Genomic DNA, 17,043 nt, shown 5'->3' on the forward strand with positions numbered 1-17,043 from the left:
TTCTTATTTTCTTCAATCAGTGATGAGTAGTAAGCTGTTCTGGCTTTGCGGAGGGCTTTCTTATAAAGCAACAAACTATTTCTCCAAGCTAAATGATGATCCTCTAAATTTGTGACACGCCATTTCCTCTCCAGATTACGAGTCATCTGCTTTAGGGTACGTGTTTGAGAATTATACCACGGGGTCAGGTACTTCTGATTAGAGACCTTAGTTTTCACTGGAGCTACAGTATCCAGAGTCGTACGTAGTGAGGAGGTGAAATTATTAACAAGATAATCGACCTCTGTTGGGGTAGCGTTCAGATAGCTGCTCTGCTCTGTGTTGGTACAGGGCATTGACGATGATAACAGTGGCTGGATTATATTCTTAAACTTAGTTACAGCGCTTTCAGAAAGACATCTACTTTGATAAAGTCCACTCTCCACTGCTGCGTAATCAATTATTGTAAATGTAAATGTTATCAAGAAATGATCAGACAGGAGAGGGTTTTCAGGAAACACTGTTAAATGTTCAGTTTCTATGCCATATGTTAAAACAAGATCTAGAGTGTGATTAAAGTGGTGGGTGGGTTCTTTTACATTTTGAGAGAAACCAATTGAGTCTAACAACAGATTAAATGCCATGTTGAGGCTGTCATTTTTAGCATCTACATGGATGTTAAAATCACCCACAATAATTATTTTATCTGAGCTCAGAACTAAATTAGATATAAAGTCTGAGAAATCAGACAGAAACTCTGTGTAAGGCCCAGGTGGACGATAGATGATAACAAGTAAGACTGGTTTCTGAGTTTCACAGCTGGGGTGGACAATGTTAAGCATCAGGCTTTCAAATGAATTAAAAGTCTGTCTTGGTCTTTCATTAATTAATAGACTGGTGTAAAAATTGCTGCCACACCGCCCCCTCGACCTGTGCTTCGAGATTTCTGGTAGTTAGAATGACTCGGGGGTGTTGATTCATTTAAACTAACATAATCATCCTGCTGCAACCAGGTTTCTGTAAGGCAGAGTAAATCAATTTGTTGATCAATTATTAAGTCATGTACTAACAGAGACTTGGAGGAGAGAGACCTAATATTTAATAATCCACATTTCACTGTTTTACTCTTTGGTTCAGATGTGGATACTGTATTGTTCTTTCTTTGTGATTGTTTAAGTTGTTTGTTGCTGGTTTTTAGTTTGTTTTTTGTCTTTTTGGAAGCAGACACAGTCTCTATGGAGATGGGTTTTTGGGGGGGTAGCAGGAGGAGAGAAGCTGCAGAGAGGCGTGTAAGACTGCAACTCTGCTTCCTGGTCCCAACTCTGGATAGTCATGTTTTGAGGGGTTTAATAAATTTGTCGATATTTCTAGAAATGAGAGCTGCTCCATCCAAAGTGGGATGGATGCCATCTCTCCTAACAAGACCAGGTTTCCTCCAGAAGGTTTGCCAATTATCTATGAAGCCCACATCGTTTCTGGGACACCACTCAGACAGCCAGCAATTTAAGGAGAACATGCGGCTAAACATGTCACTCCTGGTCTGATTGGGGAGGGGACCAGAGAAAACTACAGAGTCCGACATTGTTTTGGCAAAGTTACACACCGATTCAATATTGATTTTAGTGACCTCCGATTGGCGTAACCGGGTGTCATTACTGCCGACGTGAATTATGATTTTATTGAATTTACGTTTACCCTTAGCCAGCAGTTTTAAATTTCCTTCAATGTCGCCTGCTCTGGCCCCTGGAAGACAATTGACTATGGTTGCCGGTGTCTCTAGCTTCACATGTCTGAGAACAGAATCACCAATTACCAGAGTTTGACCCCCGGCGGGTGTGTCACCGAGTGGGGAAAAACGGTTAGACACATGAACGGGTTGGTGGTGTACCTGGGGCTTCTGTTTAGGACTACGCTTCCTCCTCACCGTTACCCAGCCTTTCCCCAGCTGCTTGGGGTCTGCCGGGGAACAGCTAGCGGGGCCTACGCTATCTTCGGCTGCACCAGCTACAGGGGCCTGGCTAGCTAAGGGTGAGAGCAGGGTGCAAAGCCGAGTCTCCAATTCAGTAATCCTGGCCTCCAGAGCTGCAAATATGCTACATTTGTTACAGATATCATTACTGCTAAAGGAGGCCGAGGAGTAACTAAACATCTGACACAATGAGCAAGAAAGTGCAGAAGGGACAGGTGAAGTAGCCATGGTGCTAACGGGTCGGCTACGAGCTAAGCTAGCGAAACGGTACAGAGACAGTGAGTGAATACTATAAATTAGGTAGTGAGTACACAGAAAGTGTGCTTCGGATGAAGCACGTGAAGATTATACTGTGAAAAAAGAATGTATTTAAAAGTTGTTAATTAAACTGCTAAGCAAATAAGCTACTCAGAAACACCACTGTGTTTGAGCAGGAACAGGAAGCGATACTATACCACAGAGCGAGCGAACACCAAGTGACAGCGCCACCAGATTTGTGGTCCAGAATGTGTTTTACTTTACTCAAGATTGAGACACTTGAAATTTTGTTATGTATATGATTTATATGAGACTTCCAGTTTAATTTATCATCTGTAATCACACCAAGAAACTTATGTTTTAAGTACTCTTTCAATTTCCACACCATCTATATGAATCTGCACTTGTGCATTTCTAAGGGAATTCCCAAATAAGATTATTTTAGTTTTACTTAGATTTAGTGATAGTTTGTTCCTGTTAAACCATTTTTTAATTTTGCACATTTCTGAAATAATTGTATCCAGCAGCTCCTTTAGATTCCCCCCAGAACAAAAAATATTTGTGTCATCTGCAAATAATACTAATTTTAATATATCAGATGCCTTACAAATATCATTTATATAAATAATAAATAATTTTGGACCCAGTACAGAGCCTTGTGGAACACCATAAGCAATGTCCAAGCATGATGAGGAATGGACAGCCAGCTTCACAAATTGTTTCCTGTCACTTAAATAATTTTTCACCCATTGCAGTACAACCCCCCTGATCCCGTACCGTTCCAGTTTATTAATTAATATGTCATGATTGATTGTGTCGAATGCTTTCTTGAGATCCAGAAATACTCCAGCTGCATACTGTTTCTGATCTATAGCATTCGTAATCTCCTCAATTGCTTCGATTAATGCCAGAGATGTTGATCTTTTTGATCTGAATCCATATTGACTGTCAGAGAGTAATTTATATTTATCTAAGAATTTGTCTAATCGTTTATTAAACAGGTTTTCTAGGATTTTGGAGAATTGTGGTAGTAAAGAAACAGGCCTGTAATTTGTGAAGTGGCGTCTATCCCCAGTTTTATACAGCGGCACAACTTTAGCTATTTTCATTTTGTTTGGCACTTTTCCCGTCTGAAATGATAAGTTGCAAATATATGTTAGAGGTCCTACAATTCCTTCAATGACCTTCTTGACGATTTTCATGTCAATATCATTACAATCAGTTGATGTTTTATATTTACACATGTGTACAATGTCAATTATTTCTTTTTCCTCCACTGATGTGAGGAACATTGAGTTAGGGTTCCTATCAATCAAGTTTTCACTACAGTCTACTGATGGCAGTGACTCAGGAATTTGTTCTGCCAGCTTTGGTCCAATATTTACAAAATAATGATTAAAGCTGTTGACCTTATCAGCAGTGTTTTCCATAATATTGCCATTGTCGATAAAGTATTGAGGATAACTTTGTTGTCCAGAATTATTTTTAATGATACCATTTAAAACATCCCATATTCCCTTCATATTATGTTTATTGTTGTTCAATATTTTACTATAATACTCCTTTCTACATACACGTATAATATTGGTCAACTTATTTTTGTATTTTTCATATTTATTTTCAGCATCTTTTGTTCGTTGTTTTAGGAATTCCCTATAGAGTGTATTTTTCTTTTTACATGCATTTTGTAAACCCATAGTGATCCATGGTCTATCTGAATATTTGTGCTTTCTGTTGTATTTTATTGTTGGACAGTTTTTATCGTACAATTCCATAAATATTCTTAAAAATATGCCATATGCAATATCAATATCAGTTTCTTTGTACACATTGTCCCAGTCCTGATTTAATAGATCATTCTTAAGTGCATTCATAGTTTCTTCTGTCCTTACACGTCTGTATCTCAGTTGTTCTTCATGCTGATTTTTCTTATAATTAGTGTCATAAACTGCAAAAACTGGTAGGTGATCACTGATGTCATTAATTAATATTCCACTCACAATGTTGTTTTCCATATTGTTAGTGAAAATATTGTCAAGTAAGGTGGCACAATGTGTTGTAATTCTGCTAGGCCTGGTTATTTTAGGATGTAAACTCAAACTGTACATAGTGTTTAGGAATTAGTCGGTCATTTTATGCTTTTTCGGATTCAACAGGTCAATATTAAAATCACCACAGATAAACATAACTTTTTGATTTGTTTTAGAGAACATTTCCTCTATGAAGTCATTAAATACTTGAATACTAGAGCCAGGTGTTCTATATATACAGCTAATTATTACATTTTTCTCTTTTTCCTTATAAATTTCAATTGTTATACATTCTAATAAATTATCAATTACAGTTGTCATGCTTTCTACCACCTTGTAATTTAGGTTTTTATCCACATACACAGCTACTCCCCCTCCACTCTTGTTCCTTCTATTTACAAAATTCACTTCATATCCCTCCAGTCCAAAGTCCAGTCCTTTCTCCGCATTGATCCATGTTTCAGAAATGGCAATAATTCCAAATGGATTCGTCAACTCATTTAGATATTCCTTTATATTGTTGAAGTTGGCATACAGACTTCTGCTATTAAAATGGATTATTGATAATTTATTTTCCGTGTTGATGGTGTGCTTAAACTGTTCATCAGTGAAGTAGCAGCAGTTACTGCTGATGTTGTAGAAGAAGTTATTTTCCGGGTCTATATCCTTTTCTAAGTCTAGAACATTATGGTCTGTGTATCGAAATGTTTTCAGTTCCAGATTATCATAAAGAGAATTCCAATGAGTTATATTGATATTGTTGTCGGATGCAGATGAAGTTCTTTTGGACTGTGCCATGTGTTGTGTTGTGTGTCACGTCACATGTGTATTCATACCTCCAGAGTAAGTTGAACCTCAGTATTTGTCCAGCTCCTCCATATTTCTGATGACCAACACTTTGGCTTGTTCCGGTGTTCCATTGAGTTTAATGAATACTTTGCAGTTGGTGGTCCATGTATTTTGAATTTTTCCCTGTTTCTTCAAGTAACGTGCTTTCCTGGCAATGTCCGCATTTCTTTTTATCAGATGTTCATTCATGAAGACATCGGATCCTTTCAGTTTCTTTCCTTGTTTTAACAGTGCTGTTTTGTGTTTTCTGTTTGCAAATCTCACAATGATTTGTCACTGTCATTTTTTCGGGGTAGAGGGTGGCAAGCCTCAATGTTGTTATAATCCACTTCCACACCTTTGGACCGTAGAAAGGTAACCATTTGATGCTCCGTGGAGTTGACATCTTCCTCTCCTGGCCCTCCTACATTGTCGGCGGCGACCGCCCGGGCGTATGACCGGGGTTTGATGCGAAGCCCCTTGATGATGACATCGTTCATCCGGGTGTACTGCTCCAAATCCGCCACTCTGTTCTCCAGGTACGCCAGTCGCCGATCCTTCTCGGCGTTCTGGATGCGGAGAGCCTTAACTTCCTCGACCAGGTCCAGGATGGCTTTCTGCTGCAGTTTGACAGTAGAAATCTCCTCTGTCATAAACTCCAGCGACTTCTTAATATTGTCACCTTCCTCGGCTGACAGAACTTTTTTCGGGCCCATGCGTTGCCGTGACGACCGGCTAGCTAGTTGATGCTAGCGTCCTTCCTCTCTCTCACCGCTACGGTTCAAAAACATCAACTTCTGAGTTTTCGAGAGATCGCAAATGACGAGCCACCACTTCTGGACGGTTTCCCACACACGCTCTCAAAGTTTAGTATCCGCGGAGAGCTGCCGTTTTCAGGAGATATGTTAAGTTTGTCAACGTTTCTGCTCAGAGAACCTGTTGCTGACAGCTCGGTGTGTCACTTCCGGTTCCTCTCAACAGTAGCTCTCCCTGGTGTTAAAACTAAGAAGTGCAATACACTCAAGCAAAAGTTGAAGTGCGGGCCATATTCTATTCTATTTATAAAATTACTTCCGGGCCAATTAAAAATGGATTGTGGGCCGCAGTTGGCCCGCGGGCCAGAGTTTGGACACCCCTGGTCTACACAGACCACAGACCAGTTATGGGGAATTTAAGGGTATGCATACCAGTTAAATGAAATCTGTTTACATGTTATAAAAGAGAAAACAAGAATATTTTAGAAATTTGTTAAAAAAAATGTTTAAAACTAGAAATTATACATATGTATATATTGAAAGAGCTAAATAGTCCTTAATCACACATAAAATTTTATAGAATTATGTCGATTTGGCCAGCGCATCAGATTCCCTTTTCTTAGTCAAATAGTCTGTCTTGCCTTTTCTTGTCATTAAATGAACCCATGGCAATCAGTTTTAGTCCAAAAGTGATTCCATGATGCTCCAAGATATTTTGTTAGACCTTTCTATTAATGATACTGGTGCTTTGCTCTAATTTCCCCATGCTATTTGCAGAAATGGAGACTCACGCTGTAACTAGTCTCGCATCAAAATGTTATTCAGCTCTTCTGCGGAAGTAAAGAGTTTAAACTTGGACTCTTATGTTTACGACTGTATGAGTACCTTCTTCTAGTCATCTTTAGTCCAGTGTTTGTGCTTGTGGGCAAATCTGAAACGCTTCTGTTTGCAGCGCTCAGTAATTCCTTCCTTTTAAGCTGTATTTGTTCAGTCGTCAGTTTATGGTCATTCTGGAAACCTCATACTCTGATCTAGAAGCATTTATCGCTGCCTGAAAATCAGCAGTGGTCTGCTTTTTGTCTATAGCACTTAAAATCTTGAGGTGCCTTTCATCTACTTCAGTCAGCTTTTCTTTTCTGCCTCTTCCTTGACACATTTTCTAGGTACCAGTCTTTTCAGTCCATGACATACTTGACCACACTGTGGGAACACTGTGAGTCCTGACCTATTTGTTTTAGGCCATCCAGCATAATGAAGTGCTTTAATGTGGTCTCTTTACTTTTCTTATGATCACTCCATGCGGCAAGATCTTGCATAGAGTGGGTGGTGTTGTAATACATGTAGCATGTAGTGTACCATGATAGAAATTTTAGAAAAAGTTAAAACAAACCCTAACAATACAGCAGCAAAAACAGTTAGTAGTTTTTTTTTTTTCAAGTCCTCCTACTGGACACCAAAAAATCTCTCCCTTAGGATGACAGAGAAGAATGCCCAGATAAGATTTATACTTCTAACAGCAGTTTTGCACTTTAGAGATCTAAACATGGTTTCAGAAAGATTAATTTCTAAAAAGCTTTCCAGATCATGCCCTCTGACTGTCCAGCTATAAGACCACATGGGATCCTAGTTGATTTTAATATAAAAATACTCATCCAAGTCAACTTACCCTGTACACAAGGTTTAGAAGCTTTAAACATTTTCTTATGTCTCTCAGGCTTAGTGAATGTTGCCTTACCTTCTTCTGACCTCCGTACACTGTAAAACGCTAAAGAAAATCAGATTTTTCTTAAAAAAAAAGAAAAAGAATAAATAAAATGCCATTGTCATTAACAAATATTTCTCCTAGAAAATATACAAGTACTGATCACAAGTCAAAAACAATAAGTCAGTTCTTTTTCTATGTGCTTTGATGCATAAATTGAAGCAGGACGTGGGGATGGTTTTATTACTCTGCTGTCTGTTAGGTGGCATCTGCTCCATGCTAACTCAATGTCTTTGTACATCTGCAGGTGGTAAAGATAGCACAGAAGTTCACAGGGCTCCATGAAACTCTGGTGGCACCAAAAGTTCTTGAATTGGCACACGTGGTTCTTGATACAGGAGACCCAATCATAAGGCCCCTCTGGTGGATTGCCAATGATGATGAGGCTGCCTATAAGATCGACTCCCAGTTCCTGATTGGGGATGACCTCATGGTGGCGCCAGTGTTGGAGCCAGGAAAGCAAGAGAGGGATATCTACATGCCCGCAGGACGATGGAAAAGCTACAAGGGGGAACATTATGATAAAGGTCCCATGTACCTCACTGATTACCCTGTGGACCTGGATGAGATCGCTTTCTTTACAAGGGTTCTTTGAAGGCATTAAAGAATTGAAAACCGGATTGACACACACACGCACGCACGCGCCCGCACACATTCGTTTGAGCACACATGCCAAGTAAAAGCAGGGAGGCACCACCAGAAGCTTGAGTTGAGAGTAGAGTGACATTTTAATGAAGATTAACCTCATGTCTCTTCCATCCTGCTCTTTGTCAGGACTTCTGCCTGCAGATTAAAACCCTCCGCCCAAAGAATTAGAATTACCTTCTAATTCTCATTTTGCATCCTTAAGCTAATCCTCATCCTTGTGTGCCTTTCACAGCCAATGGAAGATCCGATCTGTGATTGTATCATCACCATTCTTAGCCTTAGTGGCCAGCTAATACTGCGTTTTTTTTTTTTCTCAATGCCCAAAGCTCTACAGCAAGCATGGCGGCGGTTTTGGGTTAATATTATTTCCATTAGCTTATTAATAGAAGTAACTGTACCATTTAGGGGGTCTTTTTGGGGGTGACTGGGTTGGGCAATAAAAAAATGCACTCTAGCCATACTTAAGTCTGTGTTTTTAACTTTTTAAGCTAACATGCATTAATTTGCATTGTACTGACATCCACATTTTATTGTCTTTTGATTAATTGCTCTTTATATTTATTAATTTTTATTTGTGGATACTGTTGGATGTTTTTAAATATGCATGATTCTGGGGATGAATAAAGGGGTGAACAATAAGCTGCAAATACTTTTATGTCAGTAAGTCCCATAACCTATAGTGCCATTATATTATTTTAGTGCCAAAATCTACTGCTTTATGCTTTTTAATAAAAAAGTCTGCACAAGTCAACTTAACTGCTCAGGGTACATTTAAAAGATATTTATTATTCATTCACAGTAATATATTTGTTATACATTACTGTGCAATAGTCTTGCGCCACTTCTCATTGTGTTATTTTAATTCAAAGGAGCCAAACTTTCTTGCAATTTTTAAGTGTTTTTTGGGCAATAGTTGTCCAGGCTTGTCTGAAGGTCTTTCAGATTTTCAGCCCATGTCATGTAGCTGACTATTTTTTAGATGAGTGTTTATTGTTTGCGAAGCCACTTTAACACTGACCTATGAATAACTAGAGCTTAAAGGAAGACACCTAACACAAGGGATGAACTACTGTTGTGTTTATCACAGACAACTTTGTAAGGAACCAATTTTAAATTGTATCTTAGGGACTGTTTTGCTACCAGCCGATCTCAAAAACATATAAATATTTCCTTTTTTGTTTTTGTTTTTTGTTTTTTAAAGGAGCTTGCAAAGAAAAGCGCCTGGACTTCTTCTTCTTCTTTTTTTAGCTGAATCAACAAAAATCCAAGGTTTACACAGTTTGACAGGCATAAAATTGTATTTTTGCACCACCAAGATTATAAGAGAAAACTTGGTACATGGTGTGCGGTGTGTCTTTAAAAACATTAAGGGAAACTGGACAATCAGACAAAAGAAATTACAGACATAAATAGCTGTCGGCAGCGGATGAACAATCTCTGTTTCTTAAGTTGTGTCCTTAAGAAATTTGTGCTTCATTTCATCTACTGTTCACTGAGGCCTTATCAGAAATGGTCTCAGTAAAAGGGTGCTGTCAAGAAGCCATTCTTAAGCAAGAGAAATGGGGAGAAAAGGCTGAGGTGTGCCTAATTACAAAAGAATTGGACTGAAAATCAGTGGCAATCTGACGTAGTGATGAATAAAAATTTTTTGGGGGGCGATGAAATCATCAACGGTATTTATGGATGAGGTGAAGACAGAGGTACAATGGTAAATGGTAAATGGCCTGTATTTGTATAGCGCTTTTACTAGTCCCGCCTAGGGACCCCAAAGCGCTTTACACGTCCAGTCATCCACCCATTCACTCTCACATTCACACACTGGTGGAGGCAAGCTACAGTTGTAGCCACAGCTGCCCTGGGGCAGACTGACAGAAGCGAGGCTGCCATATCGCGCCATTGGCCCTTCTGGCCAACACCAGTAGGCGGTAGGTGAAGTGTCTTGCCCAAGGACACAACGACCGAGACTGTCCGAGCCGGGGCTCGAACCGGCAACCTTCCGATTACAAGGCGAACTCCCAACTCTTGAGCCACGATCGCCCCGTAATGGCGAGTGTCTACAGCACAGTCAAGTCACTGTCAGGGTTTGGGGATATATTTTAGCCAGTAGTGTTGGGGATCAGCAGACTACTTAAAGAAATGACACACAAGCTTATCTAAGAGAGTTCAGGCGGTGTTAAAGAATAAAGGTGGTCGTACCAAATACTGACTTTCAAACTTAGTAGAATTGTACAAACTCTGTTTTTGCCTTATTTGTTGGTTTTTCTCTGTATGTTTGCAAATTTCAATAAATTGCTGTCCTATTTCCTAAAATTTGAAATTTTAAAATAAAGAGAAATGAGGGGTGGCTCAAGACTTTTGCACAGTACTCTATTATTATAACTGATTTACCTTGTAAAACAGTTATTATTCTCAAAGATGCCATATATTAGTGTGCCATCTATGTCTGCCTTGTGGCTTCATTTGCCTTATTAGCTAATCTATGGTATGCCAACCTTAGCAAAGAGAACCAGAGGGATAAAACACATTTCTACATACATTGATGTTTTTGATGCAATATTTCAAAGCAGTGACATTGCAAAGCGCATGAAGAGTTTAAATGTTTGTCTGCTCTTCCATAGTGATTGCCAGCATGAGAGTAAAGCACACCAAGTAATTTGAATGCCTTGCTTGAAAATAATAAAAACAGCAGGGTTATTATATATGACTTTGTCTTGGAATTACAGCAACTTACAAATGATAAATCCTATAAATTGGCCGTGTTTATGTTTTTTTTTTCTTGCATTCTTGATCCTACCACAAGAACAAAATTTTACATAGAGGTTTTTTTACTGACACAGTACACAGCAGCATTTCTTCAAATGAATAAGTAAACGGATGCATACATAATTTCGTACTTCTTTTTAGTAACCTTACTTTGTCATCTTTGTTGTCTAACCAGGAAAGCTTGTGTGAGATTGTGTGAGAATCTAACCTATGTTAAATAGGTTAGATCGCAAAATGTAAAATATAACATGTGTCTATGAAGGTTTTTAAAAGGACATTCACTTAAAACACAATAAGTGGACTTGGCGATCACATACTGTTTGATGTTTTAGGTGTAATGGTGAAATCCGCAATGTGAAACAACAGAGATGTGAATGTTAAAGGGAAAGTTTTCTGTGTAAAAATATTTTGTTGTTGTTGCCCCCCCTCCCCTCCCATGATTGAGTGCTTGGCACAATTAGAAGGTAGACTGCCAAAGAACAAATATTTAATTTTATTTATGCATATGGTATATGTTTGTTTTTCGTGTGACATCTAGAGAAGTACTGTATGTATTGTCATGAATGACTTATGTGTATTTACCTGCGATCAGACTAGGTGAAATTCACCTACCTGACTTTTGCATCAATGTTGACTTATTCAGGTTATTCGTTTAAAGACCTGTTTTTCACAGTTGCAAACACTGTATATGCCTGATGCGTCTCTTATGAAAGAGTCATCTCAGTCACAGAGTGAGCACATCAAATGGGTGGGAAAAGTGATTTCTGCACTTGTGGAAATAACTGTAAAAAGTAATTAAATAAGTCTTTATCAGACAGCTAAAAAAATAAATGATTGATCTGCTCGCAATAACGTCTATTTTTCTGTCCTGTTTTGTTTGTCTTTCTGTTAGAGCTCACAAAAAAATCTTTCTGCTGTAGTGATGTGAATTGCAGAATCCTAGGAATTAAACAATGCAGTAGTTGATACATTATTGTGGTTTTATTGAAAATAAATATCCATACATTATTTTAAAAATGGCTTAATATTCCTGGGTTGTAATTTTTGGTTAAGAACAAAGTAAAACATGATTAAGATGTAGTTGTTTCAGAGCTTCAGAGCTAGACGGTGATTATGGCTGGAGACACCAGCAGGAGCACGACACTGGGACCAGTTGGTATAGCACTGTTGCACAAGTTCCCTTCACAGCAGCTAAAAGGCTTGATACATGAGGCACTGTATTGGCAGCCCTTAGTGATGGTGCCTGTAAGACATAATGGGAAAACATTAGTTTGAGCAACAACATTAAGGCCTAGTTCCAATCATTTAGCAATATGTCAGCTCAGAACAAGTCTTATTTACAGCTTTAAACACTACTGATGTTTAGAAATAACTTACCGCTCACATACGAGGTGTAGCATCGGTTAAGGGGGAACATGTTGTGGTCTGGAGTGAGGATCAGAAGCTACACACGAATAGCATCTTAATCCACATGCTGTACAGAAAAACAAAGAATCTGAAATACTGTCACTCGTGGATTAAGAATCTCTAAATGCAAAGCATCATTGGCAGTCTGTAGATGCGCTAAAGCAACCAGGTTTTTATTTGTATTTAATTATTTTTATTTTCCTTATTGATACTAAAGTTTGGATCAGTAAGGTAACTGAAAGTCAATTTCTTTTGTAGTTTTGGATCTGTACATGACTATAGTTTATTTTAAATCAAACTGTTAAAAGTTACAAAGTCAACCATTTTTTAAGAGTTATTCTTTTTTTTCTCCATCACAGAAGAATCGTGGTTTAGATGTCACGTTACAACAAAAAATTTTTTCATAAATATTATATTGTATGAAACTGATAATTATAACGTTATAACAATATAAATATTATATTGTACAAATTGGATAACTATGTATATTATAATAACATGATTTTATGTTGTACAAACATGAACAGTATATTGTTAGAACAATAAACTTTTCATAACGTTATAACGTGATATAACTACTTTTCTTTTGCCTGGGTGGCAGCTCTACGCGTCCATAGTAACGGCGTTGTAACGGTAGAAATAGTAATTAGTTAGATTACTAGTTACTTTTTTTTCTTTCTTTTTTTTCTCTTCTTTTTTTCCTTCTTTTTCTCTTTTTCTTTCTTTTCTCTTTTCTTCTTCTTTTTGTTCTTTTTTTTCATTTTTTCTTTTCTTTTCTTTTTTATGAAGTTAGAAGTCTTTCAAAACTCGCCTTTTTTCCCTCCCTCTCCCCGTGTCTGCTGCCTCTTTTCTCTGCCTCTCTTGGTGTCCCCACGTCTATCTCTTCCTTTCTCGCTCTAGTCCTCAGAGAGCACCTGACTGACGTGTTGTTCAAGGATGAAAAGCACAGTGGAGGGGAATCCAAAAGCAAACAACACTAAAATATACATGAGTGGACGGGAAAGACACTGTTAAACACACACGCACGCACACACACGAGCATGCGCACACAGAAGTCTATGAGGAACCCCTTAGGATTATCACCAGCGCGACACTGGACACTTCAGGGAAGACAGCATCTGCTCACTTCCATATTTAATACTGCAAAAAAAGAAGAACATTGTGTTCTCGAGAAACTTTTCATTGTCACTTTGTGTGAATGCAGAACCAAATACAGTCATGCGAACAGGTTTAATCCTCCCCAGACTTCACGTTTCCGCTGTCCAGGTGGCTATAGAAATTTTCCAAGTGCCCCGAGGCATTCACACTGTGACTAAAAGCCATTTTGCACAGGGAATTTTGACAGACATGGGGGCCTTTGACTTTCAAAGAACTGCTTTTAAATCCATCTTTTTCACCAAGTTATGTAAGGTTTTCTTGGTACTCTATCCCTCTCTGTGAGTGTGTGTGTATAAAAAATAATCATCCAGGACACTGGTGTATGTGCAGGGGCAGTAAAGTTTAGCAAACACACATGCAGGAGGCTGAAGTATCCGTGCACACACGCTCTGCTGCTTCTTGATGGGCAGTCGGACTGCTGCAGGACTCAAAACAAGTTGCTGAAAAAAGTAACGCCGTTACTTATAACGCTTTTATTCCCATCACTGGTTCTGTTTGTGTATTAATCACCAAGATATGTGATTAAAAGACATGACAGATGAAAAAAAAAAGAAAGAAAAAAAGAAAGAATAAAAGTGTGTGCCAGATGCAGGATTGAAAGTGAGCCGGTGTTTACTTCTTCTTCTTCTTTTTTGGGCACTGCAGGTGCCAACATCTGGCTAGTTCTACAAAAGTCAAGCAAGCATAAAGGTGGAACATGTTGTGGCAGGTAATTTTAAATGCAACGTTTCTTTCAGCTCGACAAACATCAGCAAACACACAACCTGCTTGTGTCTACAGTTTATCCCACAGTGTGTTGTTAGTTAAAGCTCCAGCTGCTGTATTTCTCGGGAGTAAATTGGCTTTGAATCAGATCTGTCGGAGGAAGACTAAAGTGACCTTTGTTTGTATAGTTTAGCGTAGCCGCGTGACGTACGAAGTGGCGTTTAATTGACCTGAAAAGGAGGTCAATTTCTTTCGCCACTGGTAATGATGTGTTCAAACGCCACTCACTGGTGTAAAATACGGTGTTCTGCCGGGTTTGTCACAGACTTTTACATGTCCTGACTCATTCAACTGTGATTTTTACATAATTTCTTAACCATACGGGTTCGGAAAGTGGCAAATTTTGACCTAGATGGCTTGACATACGAAACCGTTATTGCGGCGCAAGCAATAGAGGTGGATGCGATTCACAGCACAGCCCTGTACTACGTAAAAGGGCCATCAGGATCTGCTATATATATCATGTTATCAAGACATTTTTATTGTATATTTTAAATTAGACCTTATAATAGTACAAAAAAAATTTCCATCACAGAAGAATTGTGGTTCAGATGTGCTTTTCAAGGTGATCTGAATCTCTCTTCAGTTTCATGTCTCTTACAGTTTTATTTAAAAATAGAAGAGCTGAAAGGATCAGTGATTATCTGATTATCTGGTAAAGAACAAGACAAATGAATCATAAACTGCTCATATCTGTGGACAAACTCAAAACCAGGATCAGAGCTCCAAGAAATTTCATTTTGAGAAGTAACAAGGAAGTACACAATGTGCGAGGAGGACAGAAAGTCAAGTAGTCTTTGTTCCTTTGTTCAGCTCTTTAGTTTCAATTCCTGAGAAAGTGAGTAGGACAGTACTGAACATTGCGCCCTGTTGAGGAGGTAATTTAACTTTGTGTCTATGCAACACTGCGCAATATGTTTACAAAAGAAGTTAATGCTACCAAATGATCACTAGTTTTAAGATGCACAGGGATGGATTTCCTTTACTGCAAAAGGCAGCAATCATAAACTTCATTAAGAATAGCTTGTTTCTACTTGGTTGGACCTTATTTCACCAGGCTGCTTTAACGAACAAGGGCTAAATGTTTAATTCCTCATCGGTCTGTCAGGAAAAGTGACCTCATGAATGCAAAGGTTTTATTATGATAAAATGTGGTAATTATATTTGTATTTTATCAGAATAACAAAATAATCATTATGAAAACAATAACAACAACAACAAAACCCCCCCGGACAAAATCAATCTGCAAAAATATTATACATTTATATATAATTATGAAAGAAGGAACATTTGAACTCAAGTTACTGTTCTTTTTCTTTTTACACAGAATATTTTATTTAAAACTGTGAATAAATTAATTGGACAGTGTACTGTTGGCTGTTTGATATTGAAATCTTTTCAAGTGTTTTCAGTGTGACACAACACAACTGTGACCACTAAAGTGAAAGTTTCCTGTATACATCTATGATGAACAAATTCTTGGTACAATGTGAAGGTACACTGTTAAAAAAAACATCCTAAAAAACCAGTAATATTCCGTCAGCTGGGGCACCAAAATAATACCAGAAAATAACAGAAAATAACTTTCTCATAAAAATATGGTTATTTTCAGTAATGAAAATATAGTCTGTTGCCCTAATTTTACATGGGATTTTGCCTTTTACAAATGCTTTTAAACATTAAATTAGGAACATTTTAATGTGATCAAACAATGAAATTACCTATAAACAAGGTCAATGAATGCAGCAATATGAATAATACTGCTTAAATTTACAGAAATATACAGTTAATGATATTTACACCAACTGTTATTTGGTGTAAAAAGTTGTTTATCCAATTGTATTTGATGTAATACTACAGTATACAACAAAAAAATAATTTGATTTCTCTTTCAAAACGTGTCAAAAACTTGTCAAAAAACTAGATATTGGATTTAAAATTACAATTTACTGTTGATTCTAGATAATATCACATATAAATTTAGTGTCTAAGTGTAATCTAACAGATTTCGTGAATATGTACTCGACTTCCAATTTGAATTAAGTGTGCTCCCTGTAAGATTGTTGGTTTTATCTGTAACAAAACATCCAAAGAACCCTTATTAAACAAAACCTCTGATTATAATTACATCAAGATTATGTTAATTCTTGATCATATGTTTTGTATGAGCGGTTTTTACATGTTTATTTTACTTATAAGACATGAGACATGATGTCAATCATTAACATGGATTTTATTGACAAAAAGTTAACCCTTCCTGGAACAATCCAAGAACAACTAACACTTATGTATGAACAAAGGCACATAGAAAAAAAAATCAAATTCAAACGCACATTTGAGCACAAAAGAAGGGCACACTATCGCAGGACGGAGTGACAGAGAAGCCTGTTAGCAGACAGTAACATACTAGCTGGCTAGCAGTAATGCTAGCTAAATGTGAATAGGATTTGCAGCCTATATTTCACTTTTCCCGTATCAAGCGGGCCACCCGTGCTGTTGACATTGACCATGAACCAGAGACCAGTGCTACTGAACAGCAGATTATGTTATCCTCAGGATAAAAGTAAGAACTTTTTTATGGTCTCCACTCGTAGTCTGCAATTTTGTTGATCAATATCAGAACCTTTGCACTGACTGTAAGGTTTTTCTTAGACGTGTTCCACTCCACTTTGGGTTTATCTTAAGGCACCTGTCGAATGAAAAACAACAACTTCATTAAGA

At 37.8% G+C, this 17,043-nt stretch overlaps 1 protein-coding gene and 1 pseudogene across 2 annotated transcripts in view; one reads left to right on the top strand and one right to left on the bottom strand.

The window, feature by feature from the left end:
* Window positions 1-9,027, top strand: part of LOC146506543 (alpha-galactosidase MYORG-like) — a 21,810-nt gene extending 12,783 nt beyond the window's left edge. For both annotated transcript variants that reach the window (XM_085179772.1, XM_085179771.1), the window contains exon 7: window positions 7,829-9,027. In XM_085179772.1, the coding sequence (XP_085035898.1) occupies window positions 7,829-8,176 (348 nt within the window). In that variant the 3' untranslated portion in view covers window positions 8,177-9,027. The remainder of the gene's footprint in view (window positions 1-7,828) is intronic.
* Window positions 4,283-5,761, bottom strand: LOC146506545 (uncharacterized; annotated as a pseudogene).
* Window positions 9,028-17,043: the final 8,016 nt, after the last annotated feature.

The sequence above is a fragment of the Neolamprologus multifasciatus genome, chromosome 12 (assembly GCF_963576455.1).
Source record: "Neolamprologus multifasciatus chromosome 12, fNeoMul1.2, whole genome shotgun sequence".
Lineage (NCBI taxonomy): Eukaryota > Metazoa > Chordata > Actinopteri > Cichliformes > Cichlidae > Neolamprologus > Neolamprologus multifasciatus.